General features: G+C 39.0%; 1 protein-coding gene across 1 annotated transcript in view; it reads left to right on the forward strand.

The window, feature by feature from the left end:
- Positions 1-354: 354 nt before the first annotated feature.
- Positions 355-27357, forward strand: part of NF1 (neurofibromin 1) — a 293241-nt gene continuing 266238 nt past the window's right edge. Inside the window, 1 exon segment of the mRNA XM_021704331.2 lies at positions 355-414. Coding sequence (XP_021560006.1) covers positions 355-414 — 60 coding nt within the window.

The raw sequence follows: 27357 nt of genomic DNA on the forward strand, positions 1-27357 counted from the left end.
CGGGCCGTGGAAAGGATCCCACTTCCGGTGGGGTGTCATGGCGGCGTCTCGGACTGTGATGGCTGTGGGGAGACGGCGCTAGTGGGGAGAGCGACCAAGAGGCCCCCTCCCCTCCCCGGATCCCCCTCCCCTGCCCCCCTTCCCCCTGCCTCCTCGCCAACGCCCCCTTCCCCTATCCCCCTCCCGGCTCGGCGCAGGCCCCCCATCCCCACCCCCGTGGGAACGTTCGGAGCCTGCACTCCTCAGACCCTCTCCTCGCCTCTGCCCTCACCTCGGCCCCCGCTCCCCGCCCTCTTCCCGGCCCTGGGCGCCGGCCGGCCCGTCCCTCCGCCGCCCCCCGGCCGCGGGGAGGACATGGCCGCGCACAGGCCGGTGGAATGGGTCCAGGCCGTGGTCAGCCGCTTCGACGAGCAGGTAACGGGCCCGTGGCGGGCGGGAGGTGGGAGCGAAGTGGGGGTGGGGGCGGAGTGGGTGAGGGGAGGAAGGTGCAGCCGCCTCCCCCGCGGCTGCCTCGGGCTCTGGAGGAAAGGAAGGGGGGAACCAGAGGGGGTGGCCTAGGGGGGAGGTGCGGGGAAGGAGGGGACGGCTGGTAGCTCTGGCTCCCTTTCCCTCCTAAGTCGGGGGGTGGGGCCTTTTCCCTGACCACCCCTCGGACCCTCCATCCCCTTTATCCCAGCCCTTCCGCTTGCTAATGAGGATGAGTGACCTGGGGGCGCTTTCAGGGGCTCTCCATCTGGATTTAATTATCCCCCCTTACTTTTTTTTTTTGAACGGAGGTGGGTAACGTTTAGGAGTTTCCCCTTACTTCAGTGGACCTCTGAACTGGGGGTAACTGAAGGAACCCCCAGGCTTGTCTTGTGTACCCCCAGTAGGAGAACGATAACATCCCGCCCCTCCCCCAGTTTCTTCAGCTTCCTCTCTTGGACGGGGAAGAGTAGAAGAAAGCAGGGAAAGCACAGGTTTTCTTACTTTCTGCTCCCTTGTCTCTGCCTGCCCCGAGAGCTCCAAGTGCACACACACACACTGCACATCTTTTTGGTACCCCACATGGGCGTCCCCCCCCCCCCATATACTGATGAGAGAAGACTGACATTTACATTGCCGTTGTAGTAGAAACCATGGTTCTCGTTCCCTTATGCTTCTGAAATATCTTTCCCTTTTTTCTTCCTTGGTAATTGCAGTTTCGCCCTTTATTTTGCCAGCGGTCTGAGAATGTGAATTTTGCTTTCTTGAGTGAGAATCTTGGGGAGTAAGGGGAGAAGGGTGAAAGGAAAAGTGGGAAACTGCATCTGAGTCCCTGACAACAGAGAGCAAGGACAGCTGGGATGTGGTCCTGGAGCCCATAATTCTGCTAGTATTTTGTTGTTTTTAACTCTCACCTCTTGGTTGACAAGAGAACTTTCATTGAGAATATTTGGGGTGGGAAAAAAAAGTTTCATAGCTTGGGGAGGTGCCTTTTTATTCCCTGAGCTTCACACACTGAATCCTGGGGCTGATCAGAATGAATGCACACGAAGCCTTTTGTCAGTGGGAATTAGTTTAACTTTGTGTTGCTGTAGGTAGTTGGGGATGGTGTAAAGGGATGCTTTTTGCAGGTGTGTTCTACCCTGGGCTTCCTGTGATGAGGGAACTGTTTAAGATCGAATCAATCTATTTTGTTTACTGGATACAATCATAAAAGCGATCATGGGAGCTGAATGGAGTGGGGAGGGGGGGCTCCACTTTTATTGGATCCACAAACATTTCCTTACAGGACTCATAGTGTTTCTGACCTACCTGAAAGATATTTGGGAATAGAGAGCAGGATTGAGAAGAAACTACAGAGATAAAATAGAATTACAAAGCTGTCAGGGGCTTGCAGGAGTTGTCTCACCCATTCTTCTCCTTCCAGACCAAAAAGCATCTAAACCAAGTGTACTACTAATCTATCTGAGGAAGTAAAATGTTACTGCATTTATTTGGGTTGTGTTATTGATAGAGCATTAGATTAAAAACTTGAGAGAAAAGACTTTCTCTGTGTAATCTTGAAAAAGGATTTAAAAAGCCCATGGAAGAACCCCAAAGCTGAGCCTTGTGGACAGCATAATCTGGATGCAGGAATTTGAAGGATTCACACCATCATTGTTCTCCAATTTTTTTATTAAATAATTTTTTCCCAGTGTTTAAACTATTTCTTCTTGCCTGTTGATCTCTAGGCTTATCTGCTACATACGAAAAAGATAGTTTTCTAAATTTTAAAATAAGGTTGATTTTGATTATATGCTCAGTAATGCAAGTAAATATTTCCTTCTTTTAGGTCTCCAGTGTTAAAGGACCTTAGGCTTTGTTGTTTGCCTTGTTATGAATATTGTGGGATCAAACTCGCCACCATCTGTTAAAAATTAAGAACATAAGAGTTTCAAACGGAAGCATTTTTTAAAAAATATATTCCTTATGTTGTAATTAAGAGAAAGATACATAGGGCAAATTATTCCTCACATTTTTCTCTTACAAGGTTAAAGCCCACTGATTACGATACAAAAGTATAAGGGTTTTCAGTGTTTAATATAAGGTACTTCTTTGTATACCTTAACTTACTACAGAAGTAATAAATGTTTAATTCAGATTAGAGTTTACCTTGAGGTTGGAAAGTGAGAAAACTGAGGCACAGATATATTAAATGACTTTCCAAGGTCACATAGCAGATAATAACAAGAGCCTCAGTATGAAAAGTATCGAATGCTGCACAATCAGGAATACTTTTTCTGAAAAGTATCTCGTAGGATTTGTTTTAATAACCCGTTAAGTATAGTTAAGAGAGAAGAGTTTACATTTTTATTGAGGGGAAGGAAAGCTCTACATGTAGTGAGAGGTATTTGTATAAGAGTCTTAAATGTTTCAGCTATTTCTAAAAGTTTTAAGTTTTGGATATATTGTCTATATTTTGTTTCACTGGGTCCAGAGGGATTCAGGCTGCTTTTTATTAGAGCTAAGTAAGACATGTGTATATATTGAGCCAGAGAGCATGTGCAAGTCTAAAGGTAGCAACTCTGTTTATGATTGAATTGATTGTTTTGGTTGGCCTTCTAATATTTAAGGTGATTAAAGCAGAAATGCATTGCTAGTCATTGCTGATAATGTTTTGTACTCTGATGGGTATTGCTTGGCAACTTGATGCGGTAGACTCAGTTAAAAGAAGTGGTAGTGTTCCATCTTGACGTTTTGAGCTTAAGTCCTTGTTTCCAAGTGATAAATGAAATTGCTGTAATGTGCTAGTATTGCACCTAAACGTAATATTTATGGCCTAAGTTGAATGATTCTTACCAATTTTAAACGTAGTTACCTCTTTGATTAGGGAAATGGCAGTTGCAAAGATGGAAGGCCAGAAAGGTGAATGAATGTATCAGTTATATCTTCTGCTTCTCTGTGACCTGCCTTTAGGGTGCTGAATAGTAAGTTTGAAATTGGCAAATTTTAGGTGTGTAGCTGTAAATTGTGGCTTACTAGGTTACTTAACAAATTATAGAAAATCTTGTTACATGCCCCACCTAGCTCTGTGTGCCCCACCTGTTCTGTAGGACTTTGTTTCTCTCTTTTTTTTTTTTCCTTAAGATTCATTTATTTGATAGAGAGAGAGAAAGTGAGAGCTGGGGAAGGGGCAGAGGGAGAGGGAGAGAATCTCAAGCTCTGCCTGCTGAGTGTGGAGCCAGATGCGGGGCTTGATCTCATGACCCTGAGATCATGACCTGAGCCAAAATCAAGAGTCGGATGCTCAACTGAATGAGCCACCCAGGCACCCCAGTAGGACTTTGTTTCTGAAAGGGCATATAAGAAAATTGTGGTTATTTGTAGATTTTTTCCTTTTTTTTTTTTTTTAAGAAATTGGAAAAAAAGGTATCCCCAAATGATTTGTCATAAATATGTTCATTTAAGCATTTATATTTTCCGTATCTGGTCAAGTAAAAACAGTATTTAATACTCCCTCCCATTTTTAAGAGCATATTAGAGAATAAACTCTGATTTTTGATATGAAATCATTGCATATTAGTTATAAATTGAATGCTAATTGGAATGCCCTTTGAATATGTGGTATAAAACACACACGGTATAAAATGATTGGCAAGGGGCGCCTGGGTGGCTTAGTCGGTTAACCTCTGACTCTTGATTTTGGCTTAGGTCATGATCTCAGGGTCCTGGGATCGAGCCCCACATCCAGCTCCATACTCAAGTGGGGAGTCTGCTTGAGGATTCTTTTTTTTTTTTTAAATTTTTTTTTATTTTAAAGATTTTATTTATTTATTTGAGAGAGAGAATGAGATAGAGAGAGCATGAGAGGGTGGAGGGTCAGAGGGAGAAGCAGACTCCCCGCTGAGCAGGGAGCCCAATGCGGGACTCGATCCCGGGACTCCAGGATCATGACCTGAGCTGAAGGCAGTCGCTTAACCAACTGAGCCACCCAGGCGCCCCTGCTTGAGGATTCTATCTCCCTCTCCCTCTGCCCCTCCACCTGCCTCATGTGTGTGCATGCGCTCTCATAAATAAATAAATCTTAAAAATGATTGGCAAGTGTCTTTGAGGTTATAAACCACATGTTAATTGGCTAAATAGATTTGTAAAACTTTGAAGCTGTTTTGGATTAAAAAAAAAATCTAGGGGTGCTGGGTGGCTCAGTGGTTAAGCGTCTGCCTTCGGCTCAGGTCATGGGCCTAGGGTCCTGGGATCGAGCCCTGCGTTGGGCTCCTTGCTCAGCGGGAAGCCTGCTTCTCCCTCTCCCACTCCCCCTGCTTGTGTCCCCTCTCTCGCTGTTTCTCTCTCTGTCAAATAAATAAAATCTTAAAAAAAAAAAAAAATCTCCTAGCCTAGCCTTGTTCTTAAAGCCTTGTCTGCCATTTTTATAAGGCCTTAAAAGTAGTTGAAAATGAATACTCTTTTGGCGAGGGGTATTTTATGGTGAGGAAAAAATGCTTATTCTTTATTCTGGAACTCACTTTTAATTATTTTTTTTAAGGTTTTATTTGAGAACAAGAGAGAGCGAGCGAGCATGAGTGGTGGGGGCAGGGGCAGAGAGAGAGGGAGAAGCAGGCTCCCTGCTGACCAGGAAGCCGATGTGGGGTTTGATCCAGGACCCCAGGATCATGACCTGAGCCGAAGGCAGATGCTTAACCTACTGAGCCACCCAGGCATCCCTGGAACTCATATTTTTAAAAAATTTCTTACCACTGGTCCTCAATTCTCTATGCTCCCTCACTCACCTTACCTTATGTAGCATCTAATTTAACCTTTCTTTATGTGACTGCCTTCCTTTTTGCCTTCAAGCTTACTAAGATTTCTTTTCTCAAACATTTACTTGGTCCTGTAGCTTTCTCTCAGTGGATCATTTTTTTTTTTCTTTTTGTTGCCAGATACCTGCTGCCTCTACTGTTTATCCACCCATTTCCTTTATAGCTGAAAACTAGCTTCTACCTCTGCTTTCCTTGTGGATTGCTGCTTTCTTGAAAGTGATTCCTTCTGGCAAACACTGGTTTTTCTCAACCGTAGTGCCGCTGTGGTATTCTATTACCTCTGGAAACCAGTCTACTGGAATTCCTAAGAAAACAGTACTGACTTGTATGTGTGCTTGCAGATCCTTATATATTGATGTGCTCATCGATCGTTGGAAGGATTTGCTTTCTCTGTCTTACCGTGCTGCGTATCACTGAACTGGGGTTCCTAAATGGGGTCTGAGTTTTGTTCTGCTATTTACTGCCTCTGTCCTTATGCTAGCCATTATTAGATCTCTGTGGATCTAGATTTTCCTCATCTGTCAGAAAAGAATTAACTAGAAAATCTCTAAGGTTCTCTATCTAGTTTAAATATTCGATGATTTTAATATTTTAATAGCATCTCCCCATGCCATAACAGTCTATTGGGAGCTGACTCCACTTAATTTACCAAACTGTTTCTCATTATGCCTCAGCATGCACCTATGTCCCAGACAGGTTGGCTCAGTCTCTTCTGTATATATCATGCTTATTCCTGCCTCTCAGCCTTTGTTGATGCCAGCCCCTGCCTGAATGCTTTCGTCCTCCTCTGTGGTTTTAAAATTCCTATCCATCAATGTGCAGCTCAAGCTTCAAGCTTCATTTTCCCCATGAAGTCTTTTCAGATTAAACTCACTGCAGTCTCACTTCTTGGTGTGCTTGTCACCTGGGGTTTCTCCCCTCAGGAGGGTTGATTGAACATAGCTTAGTATTTGCTCTTCTCTTTTTGTCAAATAGAGTGTAAACTTTCTAAAAAGCAAGAAACCTCTGGTAGAATTCTCATATAGTCACCCCAGGGCCCTGCATAGTTATGAGCATATAGTGTGTCATTGATGGAATGTTTTGTATATGATTCCTGGTTGAAAGATTGATTGGCTTAAAGGAGTGGTGATTTTGGCTTTTAAATGGAAATAACTGAATTTTAATGTAGTGTTTGTAATAGCCTAGGTCTTATAAGTTAAAAGATATTTTAATCACGAATAGTTTTTTTTTTTTTTTTTTTAAGCGGTAGCTTTGAGGAACTTGCACATATTTATATTTCTTCCCACAGAGCTAACATGTTTTATGAATCAAGTTTCAGATCTGGTGGTCTTGGATTTGTCACTTGCTTTTAGTGGTAAGTTTCTATATAAGGAAATTTTTTGCAGTAGTCTGATAGGATCATGAATGCAAAGCGCTTTGAAAAATCTGAAAGTATGTAAATGTGAGATTTACACATTTTCTTTACAGCTTATTGACTTTTGTGTTTTCACTAAATAAGGGAGATTGACTGGTCTCTGGATATTCCCCCGAAATGTACCTTGACTGATACACATGCATCACTGTAGCATTCATTGATAAATACTTAGGGTATTGAGTGCAACCTTATGTAACATATCGTGGATGTCTGTAATTGATTTTTCTTGCTTTATCATCTAATTTATAGCAAATGTATTATATGGCTCCTCAAGTTTGGGACGTTTAATATAAAAGTGTCATAAGGTATTGTGTGAATTCGGCCAGCAATATTGTTATATTTTATTTTATTTTTTTAAGAGATTTTTTTTTTTTAAGATTTTATTTATTTATTTGAGAGAGAGAGTGCGCATGAGCACAAGCTGGGGGGAGAGACAGAGGGAGAGGCAGACTCCCAGGACGCTGGGGTCATGATCTGAACCGAAGGCAGACACTTAACCAACTGAGCCACCCAGGCACCCCTGATTTTAACTATTCCTATATGTGACATTTTGAACAATAGGAAATTAGGTTCTTAAATCTGCTTCCTCTTCTTCTTTTATTTTATTATTATTTTTTGATGTGTTTAGCATGAAGAATTTTGTGCTTATAGGAAAGGTTAGTGATCTATTACAATACGGTAGTGCCTTATTTTTACATCTTTTTTCTTTGGATTGCTGAGACTGCTATGGGGCATTTTTGTTTTAGTCTTCAAATTTCGTATTTTGGGGTTCTTTATAGAATCTGTATTGTTGCATTTTAACAACATGCTTTTAAAGGTGAGCAGTGTATTAATTAAGAACATGTATTTTGTAGATGTGTTCCTTCAGCTTCAGTCTGTTCTTCATTGGGAGTTATGTGTGTGTATCAGACAAGGGACAGGAGGTATAAGAAGGCTTTTTTTTTTTTTTTTTAAGGACGTTTAAGGAGGAGAATATTCCATAGATGTAGAAGGGGAGGTTTGTGGGGAGGTTAGCTTAAACTGTTAAAAGGCTTAGAATCAATACTGAAGCAGAATATGGGCATCTTAAGCTCTTTCTTTGCAGAGGATTGACTTGTATTTATAAAAGCATTGGCTTATTTTATCTGAGATCTTTTAGAATACCCCATTTTCTTGCGGGTGGAGAGGGAAAGATGAGACAAAGTTTGTTTTGACCTTGAAGAATAGAAAAGCTAAGGTGTTTAACATTGTAGTGACTAAATTTAAGTTTCAGCAATCTGTAAAATTCTGTATCATACTGTCAGAGCCTTCAGTAAACAGCACTCTGAGAGGCTGTGCTGAAGAAAATTTTAACATTGTAGAATATGAATAACTGGAATTGGTAGTGCCCTCATTAAAGTCTCTTAAGGTACGCACAGTAGACTGCCTCTCTGACCACTTCAGATGTCCAGTGCCAGTGATGTAGAGTTACCTTCTTTAGTTCTCTGAGAGTGGCTTTAGAGCCGTTGACTTTATCATCAAAAGAACTGTTGAGACAAGAAAGCCCCAAGCTAATATGGAATCCCATCCTATTATGATGAAGAATTGGAATTATTCTCTAAACCTTTACATGTTTTTTACTATAAATGGCACTGATTACTTTGCAGTAGCAATAACTTGAGGTGCAAACTCCCGGATTGCATATTTTCTTTAAACCACAGGTAGGCTCTCTTTTGGTTTGGCTTAAGGTTGCCACTACAGTCTACAAGCTGTTGCCTGCCCCTATTCATATTTTGTAGCTTTGAGTGTCTTATCCTATTGCATTTCAGAGAACTTACTTAACTTTTCCTGATGAAATCCTTTCCCCCTTCACTTCACATCCCCCAAGCAGGGTGGTATATCTAGTGTCAGAGGCATGAAGTTAATTGAGCAAATAGCAGGACTTTTAGGAACATATTTTAAAGGTTTTTTACCTAACTTATTTTATTTTATTTTTTTAAAGATTTTATTTATTTATTTGACAGAGACACAGCGAGAGAGGGAACACAAGCAGGGGGAGTGGGAGAGGGAGAAGCAGGCCTCCCGCACAGCAGGGAGCCCGATGCCTGGCTCGATCCCAGGACCCTGGGACCATGACCTGAGCCGAAGGCAGACGACCAACAACTGAGCCACCCAGGCGCCCCTTACCTAACTTATTTTTAATCATAGTTTTATACTATGTATAAAGGTAGTGACCTTGTGGGTAATTACCACGCATAAGAATCTCAAGTGACCCTTTTCACTTTACTTGTTGACAGCTTTCCTTGGGTAGTCTTCATAGTAATTTGGGCATGAGAAAACAACCACCTCAAATTTGTGATGACAGTAAACTAGGTGGTAAAAAAAAAAAAAACAAAAACTTTTTTTTATCGCTTTCAGGGTGGCTTTGGACCAGTCACTTCTCTGAACTTCAGTTTTTTATGTTTTCGTCTGTAAAATGGGGATAATACCTGCCTACTCATATCTTGGGCTTGTTTCGTGTCTTAGGTGTGAATCTTACATGAAAGGAAGCTGTAAAGTCATAAAAATGTATTACTGTGATTATCATCATGTGCAGTATTTTTTCTATCCCTTCTTTATAGTTTATTATTATATTATTATATAGTTTGGTATTACTATTACTTTGCATGAGGAAAAATGAAACTAGAGATGCAGAGCAACTTGTCCACAATCATATGACATGTAATTAATTGAGTTTAAACTGGAGTGTGGGTGTTAATCCTTAGAGCAGTAACTTTTCAATAAAGCTTTACAAAAAAGATCTAAATTTTTTGAACAGATAGCACAAATATGTAAAGTGAGAAATGTATTATTGTTTCTTCACTCAAAGTTGAGTTAACATTTTGCCTTTTATGTTCATGTGAGTGTATCTAGAAATCTTTTAACACATCTGGTCATGTGTTAGAAATAGACATAACTAGACATACATTTTAAACATTATATCTTTGATTTCATTATTTATCATTCTTTTCACCTTATCAAAGCTTCTTTGGCTGTTAGGAGAAGTTGTAAAATTGTCCCCTCTCTTTTTTTTTAGATTTTAATTATTTGTGTGAGAGAGACAGAGAGAGAGATAGCGTGCGCATGGAGAGCATGGAGTGGGGGAGAAGCAGAGGGAGAGGGACAAGCAGACTCCGCCCTGAGTACTGAGCCTGACTGGGGGGGGGGGGTCGATCTCACAACCCTGAGATCATGACCTGTGCCAAGATCAAAAGTCAGATGCTTAACCGACTGAGTCACTCAGGCACCCCCAAATTGTTCCCCTTTTATTTTAGTTTTATAACATTGCATTATATTCATTGCAGATTTTTAGGTGAAGAGAGTTGAATAAGAAGGTGAGAGAATAGAATTTGTTAGAATACCAACAGGAATGTACAATTATAAATGTGAGACTATGTGTTTATTTCATTTTTTATCTTGGCGTTTTACTGTCCAGTTTCATAAAATTGGTTTTCATACTTTAAGAACATTCCATTTAGGATTTGATTAAATTTGAGCCAACTCTTTAAACTTTGGTAGTATTTGAGTGCTTTAGCCTATTGGATTTTTGGGTATTTCTGTTTTTTTTTTTCTTTTTTTACTTGTTACATATGTTTTCAGTCCTGCGCTCCTCCCCCACTCCCCCCCCCAAACCATTCATCCTGACTTTTGGAATATCTTTTCACCATCCATCTTAGCTCAGGGCTGGGAAAATGTTTTTTTTATACTCCAGGCAGGTCTTCCTTTTGGGTAATGGACTGAAGTGGGGTGGGGGGGAGCATTTGTATTTCCTGTTATGTTTCAGTTTTGGCCTCTTATAACTGAATTTGCAAGTAGAGAATGGAAGTAGGAGGTTTTGTTTTGGTCAAATGTTGGCAACAAAGATCAATGAAGACCTGTGCTTTGGTTTCTGCCCTGACTCAACTACCTTGTGATATGTAAATCTAAATTCTGAGTTGTTTCATTATCTGTAAAACAGGAGAAATAGGATCTGACAGTCTAAAACTTTTATAATTCTTAAAACGGATTGATTTTTGTTTTGTATTTTAGAGCCAGTCCTCTGAAAAAAATCATTCCGGTCACTAATTGATTAGTCACAGATCCTTAGTTAGAAGGAATCTGAGATTATTTAAATCCACTTCTGTAGTAGCCTTGGCAGATGATTGTCCAACCTCTATTTGGACATTTATTTTAAAAAAAATACAGTAGTAATTCATGTTCATTGTAGAAATTCAGTAAATCACACACAGACAAAATGAATAAAAGTCATTTATAATACCACACTGCAGAGAGAACCACAGTTAAAATTTTGGTATATAATTAAGTGTGCTGATTCTGAAATCAGACTGTCTGGGTTTGAATTCTTGGGCTCTGCTTTGCCACTGTTTCCTAGCCCTTGGCCAGTTTACTTAACTTCTTCAAGCTTCAGTTTCTTCACTTGTAAAGTAGTAAAAGTATCTAATTTTCAGAGATGGTTGTGAGATTTAAATTAGGAAATATGTGTAAAGCATGTTGCATGGGTTCTTGCACATGGAAGGAGCTCAATAAATGTTAGCTACTGTTGTTAGGTTGTTGGAATTGAATGAGATACATTGTTTTATAATCTGCTCTTTTTTTTTTTTTTTAAAGATTTTATTTATTAGAGAGAGATCACGAGCAGGGGCGGGGGGTAGAGGGAGAAGCAGACTCCCCACTAAGCAGGGAGCCTGATGCAGGACTTGAGGGATCATGACCTGAGCGAAGGCAGATGCTTAACCGACTGAGCCATCCAGGCGCCCTATAATCTGCTCTTTTAACATACCAACATAATGTGAACATTTGCCCATTTGATTACATTTTCTTTTACAGTATTTTTTTTTTTTTTTAAGATTTTATTTATTCATGAGAGAGAGAGAGAGGCAGAGGGAGAAGCAGGCTCCCAAGGAGCAGGGAGCCCGATGCGGGACTCGATCCCAGGGCGCTGGGATCATGACCTGAGCCGAAGGCAGTTGCTTAACCATCTGAGCCACCCGGGCGCCCTCTTTTACAGTATTTAAAAATTTTAAGTAATTTAAATTTTTTTTAATATTTTAGAATTTTCTACATCGAACATGTTTATAATCAGAAAAACAACCAGTAACAAAGGAAATATTACTTTATAAAATATGATTAGAATATATTAGTGTACAAAGTTATAATCTCAGTTTCTAGCAGTGTAAGGTTAACATAGAAGTAGGATTTGAATGAAATGAATATAAGATTAAAATATAAGGGCTTGGGCGCCTGGGTGGCTCAGTCGTTAAGCGTCTGCCTTCGGCTCAGGTCATGATCCCAGGGTCCTGGGATCGAGTCCCACATCGGGCTCCCTGCTCTGCGGGAAGCCTGTTTCTCCCTCTCCCACTCCCCCTGCTTGTGTTCCTGCTCTCGCTATGTCTCTCTCTGTCAAAAAAAATAAATAAAATCTTAAAAAAAAAAAAATATAAGGGCTTGTTACAGTACCTTCAGCTATCTAGGTGATAGGGGGACCATGACCTGAGTACAAGCGCAATCTCCTTGATGGGTCTATTGATTTTAGAGTTTTCAAGGATGGTTATGTGGTTGCACTGTACAAAGTTTAGCCAGTCTCATTAAAGACCTTTATCTTTTCTTATCTGTTACAAATAATACTATGGTATGTAATCTTATTTTGCCCTCTGGGTGACCAGAGATACTACATCTCAAGGTAATCCATTCCATTAGTTAAAATAGTAATTATTAAATACTCAAATTGAGCCTCATCTGTCATATCAGTAAACATTTAAGTGTTTTTGTGATACATGCTGAGCATTGTGGTAAATGCTGGGGTAATAAAGACAAGATATGGCTCTTGCTGTCAAGGTACCTAAAGTCTGATAAGGAAGAAAGACAATAAGAAAATTATGGTAAATATTTTGATAGATGCATAGTGTATAATGGGTGCATGTAAGAAGAGCACTTACTTTCCTATTTATTATTTATTTATTTAGTTAGTTAGTTAGTTAATTAAATAGGTTCAATGCCCCAATGTGGGCCTGAACCCACAACCCTGAGATCAGGAGTCAGATGCTGTACCCACTGAGCCAGCCAGGCACCCCTGAGGAGCAAATTTAGACTGGGCAGTCAGGGAGAGCTTGTCAGGGAAAATAAAGCCTGAACTGTATTATCAATCTTGTAGGGTCTTGTATGCTATACAAAAATGTTTAAACTCTCTTTTGAAGGCTTTGGGCAAATATTTCATCTAATGCCTTATCCTTACATGAGGGAGATTGAAGAATATAATAAAGGGAAATGATTTTATGAGGTACCACAGGAGGTAGAAGAAAATAGGGATCTTAAATTCAGGTAGTGGAATTAGAGACTGAGATGGTAGAGAAGGAAAGAATGGGTTTATCATAGTTGTTGGAGTCAATGAGAATGGGTGCAGTTTAAGGACACTTAGCAATACAGGACATTATTAAGGACTCAGCTGAATTTGGAGACCATTATCTTTGTTATGGTCATAGTCACTAAAATTAAGATCAAGGAGGGTTAAAGATCAGATGTTGGATAGGTGGTCCACCTTGATATTGAAGTCACCTAGATTAGAGTTGCCAGATTTAGCAAATAGGATGTCTAGTTAAATGTGAATTTCAGGGGCACCTGGGTAGCTCAGGCTGTTAAGTGTCCAACTCTTGGTTTTGGCTCAGTTTGTGATCTCAGGGTGGTCAGATCCAGCCCCGTGTTCGGCTCCATGCTCAGCGTGGAGCCTGCTTAAGATTCTCTGGCTCGCTCTTTCCCTCTGCCCCCTCCCTGCTCCCACTTGCACATGCACTCTCTCTAGAGAGAGAGAATCCTAAGCAGGCTCCATGCTCAGTGCAGAGCCCAATGCGGGGCTTGATCTCACAACCCTGAGATCATGACCTGAGCTGAAATCAAGTTGGTTGCTTAACCAACTGAGCCACCCAGGTGCCCGCCCCTGCTAAAATAAATAAATAATAAAATCTTTAAAAAAGATATGTGAATTTCAAATAAATAATGGATAAATTTAGTATAAGTATGTCCCAAATATTAATGGGACATACTTATACTAAAAAGAATTATTCATGTTTATTTGAAATTCAAATTTAATTGGAAGTCCTATATTTTATCAGGTAACACAAACCTAGATGATACTGGATGGTGATGGATTTGAGGTAGAGGAGTGACTGAGCCGGGAGCCAAATTGTTTTGATGATGGGGGAAAATATCTAGAAAGTTGTAGGTGACTGTGATAAGGTTATTTTTTTAAATTTAGGTATAGCTGACATATGATATTATATTAGTTTCAGATGTATAATATACTTATTTGACATTTACGTACATTATGAAGTGATCACCATAAGTCTGGTTATCATCTGTCATCATACATAGTTATTTCAGTATTATTGACTATATTCCCTATGCTGTACTTTATATCCCCATGACTTATTTTGTAACTAGAAGTATGTACCTTTCAATCCCCTTCACCTATTTTACCCATCCTCTTACTCCACTCCCCTCTGGCAATCACCAGTTCATTCTCTGTTTCTGTTTTGTTTGTTAATTTGTTTTTTATTTTATTTTTAAAAAAATTTATTTATTTTTAAAGATTTTATTTATTTATTTATTTGACAGAGAGAGAGACACAGCGAGAGAGGGAACACAAGCAGGGGGAGTGGGAGAGGGAGAAGCAGGCTTCCCGCAGAGCAGGGAGCCCGATGTGGGGCTCGATCCCAGAACCCTGGGATTATGACCTGAGCCAAAGGCAGACGCCCAACGACTGAGCCACCCAGGCGCCCCTTATTTTGTTTTTTAGATTCCACATGTAAGTGGAATCATACAGTATTTGTTTTTCTCAGTCTGACTTACTTCACTTTGCTTAATACCCTTTTAGGTCCATTCATGTTGTCATAAATGGTACAATGGTCGTCAGTACTCAGGCATACCATTTTTCATCCTTTTTCTCAGTATTCTTGTATATGAGGGTGTTTTGTGACGTTTAAAAAAATAGGGGCACCTGGGTGGCTTAGTCGGTTAAGCGTGTGCTTTCAGTTCAGGTCATGATCTCAGGGTCCTGGATTTGAGCCCCACATCAGGCTCCCTGCTTTGCAGGGAGCCTGCTTCTCCCTCTTCCTCTGCCTGCCATTCCCCCTGCTTCTACTCTCTCTAATAAATAAATAAAATCTTTAAAAAATAATAATAAATAAATGCCTTAAAAAAGGCTGAGCATCAGGTACACTATATTTTTGGTATTCATTTGATTAGTGTAGTAAACCCATCAGGAAATATTAATTGGCATATGTGTGCAAGTGTGCTTTATTTTATTTATTTATTTATTTAAAGATTTTATTTATTTATTTGAGAGAGAGAGAGAATGAGAGACAGAGAGCATGAGAGGGAGGAGGGTCAGAGGGAGAAGCAGACTCCCTGCCAAGGAGGGAGCCCAATGTGGGACTCGATCCCAGGACTCCAGGATCATGACCTGAGCCGAAGGCAGTCGCTTAACCAACTGAGCCACCCAGGCGCCCTGCTTTATTTTATTTTTTTAAGATTTTATTTATTTGAGCGAGAGCACACACATGCACGAGCAGTGGGAAGGGGGCAGAGGGAGAGGGAGAAGCAGACTCCCCGCTGCGCAGGGAGCCTGATGCATGACTTGATCCCAGGACCCTGGGATTGTGATCTGGGCCGAAGGCAGACATTTAACCAACTGAGCCACCCAGGCACCCATTTGTGTGTTGTTTTTTTTTTTTTAAAGTTTTATTATGAAAAGTTTCAAACATACACAAAAGTAGAAAGATGATTGTAAATGAATCTCCATGTGCCCATTACCCAGCTTCTACTCAGTTTTTTTTCATCCATACTCCTACTCATTTCTTGCTCAGCACTTCTCCATTTTGAAGCAACCATAGTTATTATTTCAGCCTGACTTATTCTTATATTGACTTTAAGAGCTTGTGATATAAAAACAGTACTCAATTAGGAATCAGAACACTTGAATTTGAGTTCTAACTTTCTGAGAAATGAGTTAAGCTGGGCAAGTCAAGCTGTCTGAACCCTACATTCCTAATCTTTTGAAGGGAGCATGGATTGTGGAGGGGACATAAGGCTACTCCCCTATTTCACAGGGCTGTGTGAATGAAAAATATGAGATGAGATGAGATAATATATGTGAAGGTACTTTGTAAACTTAATACAAGTAAAATTTCTTTCTTGTTAGTAAATGATGCTTGCTTCTATAAGGGCTTAAAAGTCATCTGCATAATGATCAGTTTTAGAATTATCTGGTTTTTGACGTTAAATTCAGTCCATAGTCCTGAAGTCATATTTTCACCTTTACCCACCTCTGTGTTTTGACAATTGAGGCAACATTTTCTCATTCCCAGTCTGGCACCTTTCTGTTTTTCATGAGTTCTCAAAGTTCACTGACAGTGTTTCCCTTATCACGTTTCTAAATTTTCATGTGTACTCTTGGGTTAGTTAGGTAGACTTGAATTCAGATAAAACAGGTGTGTGGGGTCTTTATGCTTTAAGAGTTCTGATGGCTCTCAACAGTGCTCTTTTTCAAATGTGAAGATCATTTTGTTTTCTGGTAGAACAATTAGAGATAAAATTGAATTGAATAGTTATGCTTTTATCTCCTCCTGCTATTATACTATGTATTCTAACCAGTGGTTCTTGTCCTTTCTCCTCTTCATCTTAATATATTTTCAAAAGCTGTTAAATGTTTTAACATTTTTTTCCTTTAAAATATTTAGTTACTCTGAACTTTTAACTTGTTTTTATACTCCTCTATCAAATTGTCTATTAGATATAGTATATGTTCTTTCTTAAATGTCCTTATCAATATTGGGCTGTAGGAGAGGGCAGCAGAGGAACAACTGGTACAGACACATTAATTTATGTAGAAATGCCAGCTTTATCAGATCACTTAAGACTCATGTTAGAAGTATAGATTTCCTGGCCCCACTGAACATGTGAGTGCTAGAGGTATGGACAATGGGTCGCAGTTTAAAAAATCTCCTCTGGTCATTTTGATGTAAAGCTGGGTTTATGAATCCCTGCTGTATGATATGCAGGGAGACTTCAGCTTATGGGCAGTATTTAGGAGGTCATAGTATAGTCATCTGTAGCACCACAACAAGTAGAAAGAAACTGGGTGAACTTTGAAAATCACATTATAAAAAATATTGGAGGGGTGTAGAAATAATAGGACTAGGTGAATTAAAATTCCAGAGGTGGAAGAGCCCTTTGTAGGTGAGAAGACGATTGCTGACATTTGCTGATTCTGGACACAGACTGGAGAAAAAGGATAAACCAGAGGTGAACTGAGTCTTACTAAAACTGCAGCCTAGCGTTGACAGTTCAATTCCTGAATGGATTAAAATGATCAGCCTCTGTCATCCCTTTTGGCTAATAGAGTAAATGGGGAACTCCCCCTGGGAAGATATGTTGTAGAGTTTCTGAGATTCTTTCATTTATAATATCCAGCATACAGTGAACAATTTCTAAAAAATTCAAAAGGTGGAAAACTGTGATTCATAATCAAGAAGAAAAATAGGGGTGCCTGGGTGGCTCAGTCGCTAAGCGTCTGCCTTCGGCTCAAGTCATGATCCCGGGGTCCTGGGATAGAGCCTCACATTGGGCTCCCTGCTCCATGGGAAGCCTGCTTCTCCCTCTCCCACTTCCCCTGCTTGTGTTCCCTCTCTCGCTGTGTCTCTCTCTGTCAAATAAATAAAATCTTTAAAAAAAAAAAAGAAAAAAGAAACTGTAGAAGTAGACCCATGTTAGTTCAAATTAGCAGACAAGGACTTTAAAATAACTATAATATGCTAAAAAAAATATAGGAAAAGATGGACAAATGGCTGAAAAGTTGGAGAATATTTATAGAGAATTGGAATCCTAGAAAGGAATTATTTTTTATTTTTATTTATTTATTTATTTATTTGAGAGAGAGAGAGAATGAGAGACAGAGAGCACGAGAGGGAAGAGGGTCAGAGGGAGAAGCAGACCCCCCGCTGAGCAGGGAGCCTGATGCGGGACTCGATGCCGGGACTCCAGGATCATGACTTGAGCCGAAGGCAGTCGCTTAACCAACTGAGCCACCCAGGCGCCCCTAGAAAGGAATTAAATGGATATTCTAAGAATCAAAAACATAACATTGGTTGCTTAAGGTCTTTCATTTACATGTTAATTAGAAAACTTTGGTGCAGGACTCTAGGACCTTGCTCCACCTCTTGCCCTATTCTTCATTTTTCTAAAAAAATGGGAAAAGAGGCCAATTGAATATATATTACTTATGTATGTGAGTAGACTAGGTCTTATTCACTGCTGTATTCCTAGGGCTTAGTACAGTGCCTGATACATTAAAAACAAAACAAAACCCCCACAAAAACAAGAAGCCCTCGTATGTAAACTTAGTTGTTCATTGGTTGGGTTTAATAGGCTAAATATAACTAAAGATGAAATTAAAGACATTTAGACAAGTCAATAGAAAATACCCAGTTTGAAACACAGGAAGGAAGAATGGAAAAAGTGGAACAGAACCTAAGAGATATGTGGAACACTAGTAAAAAGTTGAATAATGTATAACTAGAGACCCAGACTGGAGAGCAGAGATTAGTGTGAGAGCAAATACTAGAAGAGATAATGGTAAGACATTTTCCAAAATTGATGAAAGACATCAACCCATAGATTCAAGTAGTTTAGCAAACCTCAAGCAGGATAAATATCTTAAGCATATCTTAATGGAAGCATATCTTAATGGAACTATTGAGTAGTAGAGACAAAGAGAAATTCTTAAAAGCAACCAGAAAGGAAAAAAAGACACACTACTTTCAAAGGAACGATAATGTAAGTGATAGCTGACTTTGAACACAACTATGGAAACTGGGAAATAATGGAAAGACATCGTTAGTGTCAGAAGAAAAAACTGCCAAGTTAGAATTCTGTTCCCAGCAGAAATGAGGGTGAAATAAGGATGTTTTTAGATAAACAGAAGCTGAGGGAATTAATCACCAGTGAACCTGCTCTGTAAGAATTACTAAAGGAGGTTCTTTAGGCAGAAGAGAAATGGCTGAAGTGGAAGGGTAAAACTATAGAAAATAATGAAGAGCACCCAGTTGGGTGTTAATATGAGTTAAATATACAACCAGTATGAATAAATATCAAACATATTGCCTCTTTCTCCCCACCCCTTAGAAGCTTTATTAGAACTTTTTGGGAATTATATTTTTTATTATTCTAGAATAATAGTTATTTCTACAGCTTTATTATGGTAAATTACCACATAATGAACTGCACATATTTAAAGTGTACAATTTGATATACTTATAAGTCTGTAATAACATCACCAAAGTCAAGATAATGTACATCTGTATTGCCTACAAAGTTTTCTCCAGCCCCCATAGTCCGTTCATACATCCCATCCCTAGGCAACGACTGAGCTGTTTTGCTCAATGGCTGTATTACAAATTGTTTATTCATTCATCTCTCAGTAGATATTTGGGTTGCTCCAGTTTTTAGCTATTACAAATAAAGCTGTCTTGAAGGTTCATGTGCACAACTTTGTGTGGATATATTACTTTCATTTCTCTTGAGTAAATGTGAAGGAATAGAATGGTTGGATCATATGGTGGGTGTGTGTTTAACTTTTTCAGAAGCTGCCAATCTTTATTTTCCAAAGTGATTATACCATTTTACAGTGGTATAGGAGAATTCCAGTTGCTCCATATCCTTGCCAACATTTATTTTCCTTAAAAATTTTTTCAGTTATAGCCATCCCAGTTGCTGTGAAGTGGTATATCATTATGGTTTTGATTTGCATTTCCCTAATGACTAATGATAGTGAGCATCTTTTCATGTGCTTATTTACTGTCTTAATATTTTCTTTGATGAAGTGTATATTCAAATCTTTTGCCCATTTAAAAAAAAAATTGGGGTTTTTTATTACTGAGTTTTGAGACCTTATAGTATATGCTGAATACAAGTCCTTTATGAGCTATATGATTTGCAAATATTTTCTCCTGGTTCTGGCTTTTGTGTTTTCTTTTCAAGATCTTTTGGGAACAGATGTTCTTGTTTTGCTGAAGTCCAAATTATCAGTTTTTCTAAAAAAGAAAAGTATCATGTTTTTGATGGTATATCTAAGAAGCTTTTGTCTAACTCAAGGTCACACAGATTTTTCTCTTATGTTTCCTTCTAGAAATTTTATTATTTTAGGTTTTACACTTAGGTCTATGATGACTCACTTTTAGTTAATTTTTGTAGTTGGTGTGATTCTATATGGCTGTTGTTTTGTCAGTCCACATGGTGTTGATTAATGAATCCTTATAGTAAAATTTGGAATCAGGCATTGTAAATCCTTCAACTTTGTTTTGCTTTCTCAAGAATGTTTTAGCTAGTGTAGATCCTTTGCATATCCATGTACAATTTAGGATCAGTTTCTCAATTTCTATTTTAAAAAGCCTGTTTTGATAAGGATTGTGATGAATCTGTATATCAGTTTTGGGAAGATTGCCATTTTAACAGGTATTAGTTTTGATTTCAATTTCTGATTATTGCTAATATATAGAAATACATTGATTTTTGTTGATCGTTGTTTTTAGTGAGGCTATAGCTTTTTTGGTTTTTTTAGGACAATTTTGATTGTACCTCACGAAAGTCAACATATTTGATAATCTAGTTCTCTGCTTGACCTGTAGAAGTGATAAATGTAAGGGTTCTTTCTGTTGTTAGATTGCAAAGAAGAATGCAGCTGGTGTGATGCTGACAGGAACGAGAAGCAAACAGGAAGAATAAAGTCCTTTGTCCTCCTCCAGTCGTACAGTATCTCTTTAGCATCCCCTTGGCAGAGCCTTAATGAGGAGCCAGCTGGCAAAGGAGAAATGTAGTTTGCATAGAAAACACCATTAGAAAACACGGTACAGAGGGTGGATGTGAAGATGAGAGACAGCCCCTTAGCAGTGGGCACAGTCCACCCCTTTGGCTACTCAGTAGCCATACCTACCTTTATTGGATATTTGCAGAAGACACTCATGCTTTTGACTAAGAAGTTGAAGTCTTCTTTGTAAAAAATGAATACATCCTTACCCTTTTACCAAAATAAGGAACGAAGTCTCAGTATTTTTTTAAAGATTTTATTTATCTGTTTGACAGAGTGCACGCACAAGCAGGCAGGTGGCAGGCAGAGGGAGATGGAGAAGCAGGCTCCCCACTGAGCAGGGAGCCCAACGTGGGGCTTGATCCCAGGACTCCGGGATCATGACCTGAGCTGAAGGCAGATGCTTAACCAACTGAGCTACCCAGGAGCCCCACAAAGCCCCAATATTTACTGTATCCATTTCTGGTTGACATTCACACTATCCATTTTTGGGCTATTTTTAATTATTTCTCAAATTCATAGTCCCATCTGAATATCCTGCTCCTAAAGACTAAATTGTGAAGTTAACCTTGCTAATAAAATTTGTGTAACATTGAGGAGAGAGAAAACTCATTTATACACTCATGTAAAATCCTGAATGGTAAGCAAAGAAGAACATATGTATAAATGCTGTAGACCTTCCTTTTGTTAACTAGTTGAGAGATTGTAGTTCATCTTTATAATTACTTTGTTCTACTGCCCGTTCCATGTTTCCTTTGTCCTCATTCAGGACCTCAGCTGGTGGGGAAATCCAAACCTTCATTAGGGAAAAATATAAGTCCTCAGTGGTTCTGCTTTGTGTGTATTTCCATTAACTTTTACTATTATACATGGATAAGATATATTTCAGAGAATCCTTGGAGTTCCAGACAGTCTTGCCTGTCTCCCTTATGTAGTTGTAGTCCAGGATCTCTTAAGTAATCCAGATGAATTACACCACCTATTAGAATGACCCCTCTCTTTGCCTGTTGATTTAGTGCAGGGTTCTCAGCTGAGGGCAGTTTTGCCTCCCAGGGAACATTTGGGAATGTCTAGAGATATTTTCAATTCACATGACTTAGGAGAGTGATGTTACTGGCATCTAGTTGGTAGAGGTCAGGGGTGCTGCCAAGCATCCTCTGATGCACAGAATAGCCCCCAAAAGCAAAGAATTATGCAGTCCAAAATGTCAGTTTTAGGGCTGAGATTGAGAAATCTTGATTTAATGGCCCAGAAGAGCCTGTGTGATCATGAAGCAGTTTCAACTTCCAGCTTAGTTGGAACCCAGTGGGATCATTCTTTCCTTGGGATCCCAGGCCTCAAAACCAGCAGACACCAAAGTTGTAGGCACTGGAAGCAAAAATTTTGCTCATGGTGTTTTTAGGGAAGATGGCGAGACAAATCACTTGTACTTACACCTCTTGACTGTTAGACACATGTATTCTGACCATGGAAAAGCAGCGTTGTATATTGGTTATTGATTGAAAGCATGTGCTTGAGGATTTTTTTTTTTTTTTAATTATCCATTTGAGAGTGAGTGAGCATGAGCAGAGGGAGGGGCAGAAGGAGAAGGACAAGCAGACACCTTGCTGAGCGCGGAGCCTGACGTGGGGCTCAATCCCAGGACCCTGAGATCAGGGTCTGGGCCAAAGTCAGATGCTTAACCACCTGAGCCACCCAGGTGCCCCGAGGATTTGGTCTTAAACCAGCACTGTAACTGAGTCTTCAGCAGGCCATTCTATTAGTCTGTTAGATCAGCTGCATCCAAGTGATACGGTATGTGGTAAGACCAATGAATTCCAAGGTTCACAAGTCCATTCCTGTACTATTTTTGCTGTGAAATGAGTTCTTGTATTATTTTGAAGAGGAACTATTGGCTAAAATACCTAATTTCAGTTGTCGTGTGCTCCTGAATTGTTGTCTGTTTATGGACCAAAAGAGCATTTCCACCTCTATAAATTCATTTGCATATTAGTTTTCAGTTGAAGATTAGTGTATTAGGTAAAGTATATATTTTGTAATATCAATGGATTTTTTTTTCTCTGACCATAATGAAATCATTTTGGCATGGGGAGGAAATGGTTAAAAGTAGACTAGTGGGTCATTTCCATGTGAGGTTAATAGGAATTAAGCCTGGAAGGTAAATTTCTATTGGCTTTTTCCTCTTCATGGTGATTCCAAGTTTATTTTGATCTGTATCTTTTTTTTTAATGAATGAAATTTTCTTTCATTCAGCCTGATAGTAAAAGGCCATTGGTACATGATTAAATAGCTTAGGCTTCTGTCTTGAACTAAGTTGTAAACTAAGCACAGTGGCAGGTGCTTGAACTCTGTTATTTGAATAGCTCTTCCTTCCCTGGGATGAGTTTAGGATTGTTTTAAATGTCATGTTACAGCTAGCTGGTAGAATCTTTGCCATTCAGAAATTGTTTTCTCGGAGTGCCTGGGTAGCTCAGTCAGTGTAGCGTCTGCCTTTGGCTCAAGTCATGATCCTCCTGGGATCGAGGCCCACATCTGTCTCCCTGCTTCTTCTCTCTCTCTCTGCCACTTCCCCTGCTTGTGCTCTCTCTCAAATAAATAAATAAAATCTTAAAAAAAAAATTGTTTTCTCAGCTTCAGGAAGGAGATGAAGCCTGGATTGGAATGTGCACTGCTGACTTTTCTTCTGTAATTATTAATTTATTAAAACTTACAATTTGTGCATTGTGCTAGATTATTTTGTTAATATGTTTCTTAAAAGTTGAATCCCAGAGGTAAACATTATAAACATTTGGCTGTGCCTCTTTGGATTCTACTATTTGGATGTCCATTTTCATTTTTAACATCAGTTGCCTCGTTTCTTCACATAATTATAAAAAGGGATGATTCAGAAGTTTGGTCGATTCTTTAAAGAATTGTATTGGAAGATAATTTTTATAATTGAATATAATTTAAATATTAACTAAAATGATGACCTGGAGGCAGACTATTTTGGTAGGTAAACACCAAAGCATGTTTTATTACTCCTTTTCTCTTTCTCTCTCTTTTTAAGATTTTAATTATTTATTTGACAGAGAGCACAAGCAGAGGGAATGGCAGGCAGAGGGAGAGGGAGAAGCAGGCTTCCTGCTGAGCCTGATGTAGGGCTCGATCCCAGGACCCCAGGATCATGACCAGAGCCGAAGGCAGAGGCTTAACCGACTGAGCCACCCCTCTTTCTCTTTTTGTGCCTGTGTGTGGCACATGTGTGTATAAAGGCATTTAACAAGTTAGTTGTAGGCATCATGTCCCTTTATTCTTGAATACTTCAGTGTGTCTCAAGAATAAGGAAGGGCCAAGTGCTCAACATCACTCGGCATCAGGGAAATACAAATCAAAACTACAATGAGATACCACCTTACACCAGTCAGAATGGCTAAAATTAACAAGTCAGGAAACGACAGATGTTGGCGAGGATGCGGAGAAAGGGGAACCCTCCTACACAGTTGGTGGGAATGCAAGCTGGTGCAGCCACTCTGGAAAATAGTAGGGAGGTTCCTCTAAAAGTTGAAAATAGAGCTACCCCATGACCCAGCAATTGCACTACTGGGTATTTACCCCAAAGATACAAATGTAGTGATCCGAAGGGGCACATGCACCCTGATGTTTATAGCAGCAATGTCCACAATAGCCAAACTATGGAAAGAGCCTAGATGTCCATCAACAGATGAATGGATAAAGAAGATTTGGTGTGTATATATATAAAATGGAATATTATGCAGCCATCAAAAAATGAAATCTTGCCATTTGCAACGACGTAGATGGAACTAGAGGGTATTATGTTAAGCGAAGTAAGTCAATCAGAGAAAGACAAGTATCATATGATCTCACTGAAATGAGGAATTTGAGAAACAAGGCAGAGGATCATAAGGGAAGGGAGGGAAAAATGAAACAAGATGAAACCGGAGAGGGAGACAAACCATAAGAGACTCTTAATCTCAGGAAACAAACTGAGGGTTGCTAGAGTGGTGGAGGGGGTGGGAGGGATGGGTGGCTGGGTGATGGACATTGGGGAGGATATGTGCTATGGTGAGAGCCGTGAATTGTGTAAGACTGATGAATCACAGACCTGTACTCCTGAAACAAATAATACATTTATGTTAATAAAAAAATTAAAAAAAAAAAGGAAGGGCCTCTTTTAACTACAGTATAATTACAGAAGTCAGGAAATGTAACATTGATAACAATGCTGTTCTTTTTAAAATATGGTCCATATTCAAAGTTTGTCAGTAGCAATTTCCCAAATAACTTACATACTTTGAAAATCTATTTTGCTTTTACCAACTTCCTGTGTTTGGTTTTGATAGTGATTTTTGATTTTTTTCTCTTCTTTCCCCTTTGGGTTTCAGATGTGGGAATTAATATTCAATACTGTAAACTGTACATAAACTGCATGCCCTGTTTCTCATGCTTAGGCATGTGTAATCTGAGTCTGAGTTGGTGTGCTAGGCTCCAACACTTAAGCATACTTTGGGCAGTCTTTTTGGAACATGATTTTAGTTAAATTGTTTTTGGGAAAGGATTTTATTTTATTTTGTTTTAAGATTTTTAATTTATATGAGAGACACAGAGGGAGAGTGAGGGAGAGCATGAGCAGGGGGTGGAGGGCAGAGGGAGAAGAAGACTCCCCGCTGAGCAGGGAGCCCGATGTGGGGCTCCATCCCAGGACCCCGAGATCATGACTTGAGCCAAAGGCAGACGCTTAACCGACTGAGCCACCCAGGTGCCCTGGAAAGGGATTTTAAAATTTATTAATTTAAAAGATTATTTATTATTCATTTATTTATACCATGGTGGGGGGCAGAGGGAGGAGGAGAGAGAATCTCAAGCAGACTGTGTGCTGAGTGCAGAACCCAACGCAGAGCAGGATCTCACAACCCCGAGATTATGACCTTAGCCGAAACCAAGAGTTGGATGCTTAACCAACTGAGTCACCCCAGAGATTTAAAATTTAAACAAATATAGCTATATTATGGAATAGAATGCAAAATTGAATTTCTTTTAAAGATAGAGCATGAGATTTCAAAGGAGTCATTTACCTCCCAATAATTGAGGGTCAGAATCAGGCCAAATTTGCCTAAGGTAGGGGAAGTATCCCCCCTTTAAGATTAGGCTGGCGAAGCCTAGGCATTTGGCTTTTTAAAAAATATTTAATGTTTGAAGTTCTTGGATCAATAGTTTTAGTGAAATTCATCACAATTTTAAAATAAAGATAATTTTATTAGAGGAATGGTACTGTATGCAGTATTTCATCGAAGTATCTCTGTCCAGCTCATTAATAGATACTTTGAGTTTATTGTAGATTAACCACTGTAGCCAGTTTTTTTTTCTTTTGTTCCATTAAATTGGAAAATTATAACTTGTGATTATTGGTTGTTAGTTAATAGCAAGTGTTTGACTGTTTAAGAGCTTTAGATATTTGTATTGAATATGAACTGAAAAATTATGAAGAGATTTTTTCACTGACAGCTGCTTTTAATTCTTTGTCTGATGTTAAGTTGATGGACATTATTCAGCAAGAGCTGGAAGACGGAAGGCACTATCCTAGGAGATAGGGCAGGTAGCTTCCTATTTTACTGTTGGGTTGTGCTTGTTCCAGAAAGTATTCTTTTTTCCTTCTGCGATGTGTGTGTGTATGTATGTGTGAGTGATAAAGAGGGAGAGGAGGAGGAAAACTACTAGGAATACTATTTTCATATTTTTCTTTTGGGGGGATATATATATATATATATATATATATATATTTTAATTATAAATCTTCCTAATTACAGAAGATTACAAATAAAGTTGAAGGTTTCCTCCCTGATCCAGTTCTCCCCTCTCTAGTGTTTACTACTATTCTGAAGTTGATTTATACTCTTCCTGTATATGTGTATGTATTCTTTCTCTTATATACATGTTATGTTATTATATATAACCGCATGTATAATATTTCATTGTATGAAGGTCAGTTTATCTGTTTCTGCTACAGAAGAACACTTAGTTTTTTTTCCAAGTTTTTTTGTTTTACTGTTACAAACAGTGCTTCAAGAAGCATGTTTTTGCATGAATTCTCTAGTTTTTATCTCTGACTTAAAATATATTGTGAAACATATATAAGAATATATGAAACATGTTTGTATAGTTTATAGTTTAAAAAATAATAATATCACCATTTGTCAATCTAAATTCAGATTAAAGAAGTACAACATTACCGGGGTGTCTGGGTGGCTCAGTTGGTTGAGCAACTGGCTCTTGGTTTCCACTCAGGTCATAATCTCAGGGTGGTGAGATCAAGCCCCAGGTCGGGCTCCGTGCTCAGCAGGGAGTCTGCTTCAAGGATTCTCTCTCTCTCTCTCCCGCTTGCACACTCTCTCTCTAAAATAAACAATTTTTTTTTTTTTTTTTAATTTAAGTGTGACATTACCAATACCTTAGAAACCCTGTATGGTCCAAATCACATTCCTTTTCTTGCTATTCCTTTACCACCATCCTGAATTATATGAAAAATTATCCTTTGCTTTTCTTTATGTCTCCTTACAATGTCATTTTGTTTGCCTGTTTTTGATCTTTATATAGTGGAATAATACTGTAAGTATTTTTCTGATTCTTTTGTAAGCATGTTTTTTTTTTTTTTTTTTTCAGTGTTATCCATGGTGTTGTATGCAGTTCATTCAGTTTTACTGCTATTAGGTATTTTATTATTTGAATATGCCACAGTTTATCCATGCTATCAATGACAACATTTGGGTTGTTTCTGATTTTTTTTTGCTGTTACTAACAATGCTGCTTATGCCTATTCATGTACATGTCTC

Source organism: Neomonachus schauinslandi, chromosome 15 (assembly GCF_002201575.2).
Source record: "Neomonachus schauinslandi chromosome 15, ASM220157v2, whole genome shotgun sequence".
Classification (NCBI taxonomy): domain Eukaryota; kingdom Metazoa; phylum Chordata; class Mammalia; order Carnivora; family Phocidae; genus Neomonachus; species Neomonachus schauinslandi.